General features: G+C 42.1%; 1 protein-coding gene across 2 annotated transcripts in view; it reads left to right on the top strand.

The window, feature by feature from the left end:
* The window catches only part of mamo (maternal gene required for meiosis), a 39,738-nt gene extending 35,357 nt beyond the window's left edge, over positions 1-4,381 (top strand). For both annotated transcript variants that reach the window (XM_066738362.1, XM_066738363.1), the window contains exon 4: positions 2,623-4,381. In XM_066738362.1, coding sequence (XP_066594459.1) covers positions 2,623-3,861 — 1,239 coding nt within the window. In that variant the 3' untranslated portion in view covers positions 3,862-4,381. The remainder of the gene's footprint in view (positions 1-2,622) is intronic.
* Positions 4,382-7,585: the final 3,204 nt, after the last annotated feature.

A 7,585-nucleotide genomic window follows, 5' to 3' on the forward strand; every position in this document is an offset into this window, starting at 1 on the left:
CTCGAGTGGTACATGCTCTATATATGTATTATTAGTTTAGACTGTTCTACATATGTACATATAGATACATATGTATATGTATGTATTGGTAAATATGCAGAAACGCAATGGTAATACGTAATGGAATATTGATAGGATTGTATTGGCAACTGCGGTCCTTCCACGAAAGCTTTTATCAAGAGGCTTTTATGAAAATCGATAGTTGGTTGTTTTCTTAACCACCACCCCGTAGTAGTTCGGCCCCTCGTAAATATAGATACCGATACAGATATACGTATACATAAGGATTAGTCAGCTTTACCGTACACTAATAATAAACACAAAGAAATGGAAAACTTGCGAATTGTTATGTTTTCTATATCTACACTAAAGTTTGTACCGACTTACAACAATATTTGTAGAATATACGGTTAAAAGAGCGTACCTATAACGACATAGGCTACCCAGATGCAATAACTTTTTTAAACGGTGTTACCAGCGGAATATTTTTCATATACCTGTATTACGACTCGCCAGCCCTGCCGCGGTGCGATTACTTGCATAATACCTACCGACCTGAGAAAGATTCATCGAACCAATTAACCAAATGGTCTCAACGGTTTTTGCGAGAAAGCACGTAGGTCCGTTGCAATTAAGGGTTAACGTAATCGCCTTTACGGACCTCGAACATCCGTGCCAGTTTGGTTAATCGGGACGAATTCTCCTTTTCTCGGTTTACTACACACCTTTCATTTTGTGCCAACGATCAGTCTCAGATTTTGTAAACGGATCACGCGGAGGCCGAGCTCCTCCGCCGCCTCGCGTTACAATAGTTTGTCAATAGACCAGCACTGGTATATAAACTATATATACTACAGATTTACCTACCATAAAGAAATTTTCTTATCAGCTCTCCCACTACGTATTCCATATACCAGATTCCTTTCTCTTTCAACTCTTCTTTTTTAACCGGAACACGTCGCTCCGTTGGTATTTTTCAAACTTTAGGGCGCAGTCCTATCGAGTGAAGCGCACAGTAAGACAGAGAGAGAGAGAGAGAGAGATTAAACAATAAAACATTAATTGGTACTCCAAGAAGCTTATGCGTCTTTCGATCCTCTCGAATTGGATGTATCGTTATATTTATCGTGTCATTCTTTCATTTGTTTTATTTTTCTTCTTTCCCCCTGCCCCTGTATGGTCATTGATAATCGACCGAGTTCAAAAGATTTCAGAGTGAGCGAGAGGATAAATACAGAGAGAGAGCGAGAGAGAGAGAGAGAGAGAGAGCGAAGAGTGTAATTTGTGCATATCGTTCGAGAAAGAGATTGATTGTTTTCTCATGGATATTAAAATGTATAATGTACTTTACGCGATTGTAGAGATCGGTATACACATTGCAAGCAAAAGTGACGTAACCAGCTATAGACGAGTCTAATTTTCTAATCTTATATCGACACTAAGGAATGCCGGAGCTCAAGTATTTTTAGACTTTGTAAAATCTCGCTTATTTTTACAGATATATCGTACTTTTGTAATTGCATAATAGCGCGCGACAACAAGGACGGTGTTTGGGGAGGAAGAGAATAGAATCTTTAGGTTTCTCACGCGTGGCTTGCGTCATTTTTGCTTTCAGCTGCTCAACCATCCCATCCCATTCCACCCCCCCCTCCCTTCCCCCTCCTCCTTCCAATATTCCACTCGCATTGTCCCATCTATCCTCTTCTTCCCTTTAATTCTTCTTCTTCTTTTTAACATCCCAGATCCAAGAATACACTCTTTCGCTATACGCAGCGTAATAATCAGGTTGTGATTTGGGCAGAAGGTTTCAATCTCGAAAATCCCTGAAAAATCTCGACGAGAGATCGTGCTTCTCCGACGACGAATTCTTTTCTATTTTTGCATAGCGCTATAGTAGTTATTACATCCTCTCATCTCGAAGACAACTGTAATGTTTCTCTTGACTTTCTGCACAGAAAGAGAGCAAAAAGATTATAGAAGACTCTCCTAATCCGCGGAGAAGCGCTGATATTTCGCGAAACAATCACCATTCGCCCATTGTAGTATCATAACTTAATTTGCACGCTATAAGAAAGTTTTATAAAGTTATATAAAAATAAAAAAATATATATATAGAAGATATATACACGGCAAGATGAAAGAGCTGCTCGCGCGGAAGATCACCAGCATGCACGAAAGAAGGAAATACGCATCGTCATTGTGGGTACTACGATGTTATTACTTATAACGTAAACATATATATTTTTTTTTTTTTTGATTTTTAGGCGGACGAATGCATATCATAGTTGTAAATTAACAATTTGTGAAATAAAAACTGCAAACTGTTTGTGTTAATCTTGTGAAAAGTCATTGAGCCCCGTGTCCCAACAGTTTCCAGCACACGTGACCGCATGCACGAGCGAGGATCAACGACCTTGAGAAAAGTAAGACTGTCCTCTTTCTCCCTCTAGTATTCATCAACAATGCGAGGTACACATAAATTAATGAAAAATCGAGAGCTTTGGTTGTTGAAGAAAAAATTGGGTAGCAAGCCCCAGTATATATATCCAACGAGTTTGATACGTTTCACAGGTTATATCTGCATGGATGAGGAAATGATCGGTTAAAATTGGACTGTTACAGGTTTGCTTGGCACTGGGGTTGGAAGCAAGTGGTTGGGGGGCGTTGGTGGAGAGAGCGACTGGTCAAGGTGGGAGCGATTGCGTTTCGAGCGAGCGAGGAGGCGGCGGGGGCGGTGGTGGTCTCCTGGGTCATGGAGGATTCGCGAGCCTGGCGAGTTTGGCCCGTCGTTGCGGGGTATGCCTGGCGACATTCCCCTCGGTCTGGTTGCTGGAGCGTCATGCCTTGCTCCAGCACGCCGGACAATCGAGCGACGACAAACCCTTCACCTGCGACCAGTGCGGCCAGCGTTACCGCTACAGATCAGCCTACGTGAAGCACCGGGAGCAGAACCACCGAGCTCGCTTGCCAGCGGACAAACTCTTCACCTGCGACGTCTGCGGCATGCAATTCCGCTACCTCAAGTCCTTCAAGAAGCACCGACTCAACCACGCCCTAGAACGTCTTCAGCGAGCCCCCGAGGCCCAGAACGTCGTGGAATTGGCCGCTGCCGCCGCCGCCGCCGCAGCCTCCTCCTCCTCCCCCTCCTCCGTTTCCTCGACCCCGGCGGAACGCTCCGACCAGGTATCCAGCACCGGAGAACCGCCGTCCCAGCTGGAGATCGGTAGCGGGGACAGCTGCACCAATCCGGGAGACGCCGAGGACCACCTTCGCGGAACGTCCTTCGTCTCGGGGAGCCAGAGGGACGAGGGCGTCTCGGAGACCACCAGCAGCGGCCTTCGGGAGGACGGACCGCAGCCGCCGGCGCCGGCGCCCCCCGAAGGCCGTCAGGAGTCCGCTCATCATCCCGCCGGCTCGAGGACTCTGCACCGTCATCGAGTGTCCGCCGGCTGCACCGCCCTAGCCATCACCGCTACCACCACCAGCGAATCTGCAGACGTGGACGTCGACGTCGACGACAATTCCGCCGTCGACGACGACAGGTCGGTGGAGCACGCGGACGCTCTGCTGAGTCTGCCTCGTCACGAGGTCGACAAGCGCGAGCGTCGGTTCGCCTGTCCCTTCTGCGGTAAGTGCGTCCGCTCCAAGGAGAATCTCAAGCTCCACGTGCGCAAGCACACCGGAGAACGACCATTCGTCTGTCTCTTCTGCGGTAGAGCCTTCGGGGGTAAGAGCGATCTCACGCGTCATCTGCGTATCCACACCGGCGAGAGGCCCTACCATTGCGAGATGTGCGGCAAATGTTTCGCGCGTGCCGATTACCTCTCGAAGCACCTCACCACTCACATACATCAGCGTTAATGGCGTGCGTCGCGACGCGCTTCCTCCCGCGCGTCCTAGCACGCTTCCTACAAAACTCTGTCTCGCGAGGATCCTTCTTCTCATCTGCCACATTGCTCATCTTCCTCCTACTAAAATACTTCTACTAATTACTATTACTACTACTACTACTACTACTACTACTATATACTAATACTCTTACTATTACCATTACTTGATAGTATCCGTCGTTTTTGCCTCCTAACGAGCAAACCTTCTTCTTCTTCGTCTTCTTCCTCTTCTTCTTCCTATTCTTCCTATTCTTAGTATTACTATTGTTATTGTTATATTAGTCACGACACCCAACTCCCTCGACTCTTCCCTACATTAGCCACGCAACGAACGAGTCGAAAATCCCTTACGAAGAAGCTTCCTGTAAATAAAAATTGTCGACCTTGAAACGTCCTTGATGGAACCTTCCCTGCCTCTTGGGTGGAACGAACAAATTCGTGTCGCCGTCCTGTTCCACGTGAAATATACGCGCGAGTATGTGGCTACGAGATCACGGAATAATTTTTTAACCGCAACTGAAAATATTTCCGATAGACTGATGGGGAAGGGGGAAGAGAAATATACGCTCGGCAAGTGTATGTATAATGATAGATTTCTGTGAAGCGGCGAAAATTATCATAAGCTTTCGCGTTGGTCCAGCTAAGACGCGTCAATTATAACCAAAAAGAAGCGAAGGAAGCAGAAGGGGATCATCTATGGAGGCGGATATCCACTTGAGATTCGAGTCACTTCGAGATCATTTGAATCCCAACAGTGGACTCTTGCCTCAAGCGCTGGTTCCCGATCAGCAATCGAGATACGCCGAGTACGCGATCCGGTTTAATGGATACATGCATTACAGGTGACGAGAATGTATCTAATAAATTGGGCAAATTTGGCGATTTTAACCCTAGAACCCCACGCTATCAACGCGTAGCAAAAACCTCGGTCTGGGGTACTCTACACCCCATAACTCCGATGAGCCTTGCATGCCAAGCTCTCACGTTCGAAGGTCATTTTTCTTTTCTTCTCAAGTGAACGGAAGAGTATGCCGAGAAAACATGATTTTATTATTGTTATTAATATATAAGATAAAGCCGTCTTTACGAAAAATCCAATGAAACGTGCAAATGAATTTATTTATTTATATACAAGTTCGAAAATTGGTACCTACGATGTGACGCACCCCATAGCGGGGTCCTAGGGTTAAGGAATATTGTTCTGCGCATAAAACGCTAGTGAGACTAATTTTGTGATATGGAGTCGAAACCAAAGAAACCTAATTGCGTGACGCGACGAGTGAAAGTTAGAGAGCTCTTTTTTTGTCTCGCACACGTGGGTGATATACATATATATATATATATATGTGTGTGTGTGTATATATGATAGCTCTGACGTTATCAACAAATAGCTGATTACAACGGCGTATTCCAAATGACTTGTAATTCCTTTGCAATTGCCCCGCGTTTCAACGATAATTTTACAACGCTGAGGGTGGATTGCCGCGGCCCTCGACGCGCCCATCCACCGCGAATTTATTATATGAATTATCGTTATTGCATTATTATTATAAATGTAAATGAATAGCACTTACATATTGTAACGAAGGGCGCACGCAAGCAAGGAGATTCAGAATTTTTCTTCTTCCGTCAGAGGGCTGTGGGTTTTTAACGCCGATTATAATGTATATAAACTATGACTAACGCGAAGGGACTGAAAAAGTTCTTCATAGTTGTCATATAAGCAGCAAATCGTCCGATATATTTCCTTCAGCCACAAGAGTCTCTTTTTATAAGAATATTTGCCACAACGAAAACGCAGCAGTTCATTCGTGTATTGTTTCAGGCGAGACTATATATTATAATTTCTCCGAGAGGATATTACCTCTTTAATTCACGCACAACATTCATTTACATTATACGAGTATTTACAATACTCTTGTCGTACGTACGCTATTTTTGTGATGTAATTTTACGCTATTAACGCTAATCTCAAAGTTACATTGTATTTTTAAGAGTTTTACGAAAACCGTATCAACGTCCCTAACTTTACAATTACGCACCACAGACACACGTTACACATACAGAAACAATAAATGAGTTGCTTCGATCGTTCGATAATTTTACATTATTTAGATAATATTGATGAGAGAGGATTCGATCGCAACGTTATGATATGCTGATTGAGCATAAGTGGGAGACCAGTATCGAAGGCAGAGAGTCACTTTGTTTTTCTGGATTTCTACGACGATCGATTTACCTACCGTATACCCACGCGTGGAACCTACGTTTATGCATGCGTAGACGAAGAGTAACATGAAAGAGCCACTTTGAGAAAACAATGTTAAAAAATCTTTTTTCGAATATTAAAATACTGTATTGACAATTTTAGAATACTAATCAATAGTTTTGTATTTCATTGCAACGAGTAAATAGTGAGATACATATGAGAGTCAGTTATAAAATCGTTAATTTAATCAATTACTAAAATAGTGCAAATTGGATGTTTCAATATAGAACAACGTTGAAAGAGCCATTACAGTAGGTAGCTACGAATGAACCGATCATCGGTTAATAAAATAAAAAATTTATTTATTACATAAAGGAAGATATAAAGATTAACGTTCACTTAAAACATTATTATAATTTTTCTAACGAACAAGCATTTTTAATTAACAATCATAAATCGATTATTTATTTTTAATATAACTATGATTATAAACGTTTATATATTATACAGAATGGTTCAAAAATTCCGGTTACGACTGAATATCATGAGAAAACCGCGTGGCGTAGAAGGAAATAGGTCATACGTATACATTTATGGCTTTAAACGATCTATTATAAACAGTAGTCTACATTTGGTCCTAGGTGACGTTATGAAAGGTCACGTAAAGGTAAAATTTTTTTTTTTTTAAATGCAGATCCCTATGTTTATCGCATATTCTTTTTCAGCTTATCTTTCCAAACCGCTACTAAGTTTATCATTGAATCCAGTTGTTCAATATATATTTAGATTCCAAGTTCCTTAAATACATAAATACGTAGGTGTCAGTTTGGTCGAAGTAGTATAAAAGGATTTTATTCATACACAAGCACACGTATGATCGATTGCTCCACTACTTATAATTTTTCAAATCGATGTACATAATGAACGATTGGAGGAAACGATGAGTCGATTGATGTTCTGGAAAGCTCTGGAGATAAACCAAAGAGTATGCATTAAGAAGATATATGTTGCATTTAGAAAGACAAAGTTAGCCCTTCCGTGACTTGCATAACGTCGCCTGCGACCAAATGCGTCTACTACTGTGAACGAGATATTTTTGAGGCATAAATTAATGTGTGCGATCTATTTCTTGAAAGCGCGCATGATTTTCAAGCTATGTATCAAACTGTAATCGTACGTTTTGACCGCTCTGTACGTATATTCTTCGCGTGACCGTTTGGCAGAATATTTGTACTGATACTATTTCCCCTTGCTATTCTTATAATGCCCTTGACAAGCTACGGACTTATCATTTTATTTACTTTTTTATTAAATTTAATAAAAAAAAAATTATATTATCATATGAGCAAGCTCTTCATTATCTGATATAAAATGGAATCATTATCACCTATGTCTCTTGAAGTCACGAATAATAAAATGAACGTGTTATTGTTTAGTAGTTGATCATGAAACATTTGGTTCTCTCAAAATTATTTCTTACAAAGAT

Source organism: Prorops nasuta, unplaced genomic scaffold (assembly GCF_024137725.1).
Source record: "Prorops nasuta isolate Cenicafe-Biocafe unplaced genomic scaffold, Cenicafe_Pnas_1.2 PNAS00018, whole genome shotgun sequence".
NCBI classification, from domain to species: Eukaryota; Metazoa; Arthropoda; class Insecta; order Hymenoptera; family Bethylidae; genus Prorops; species Prorops nasuta.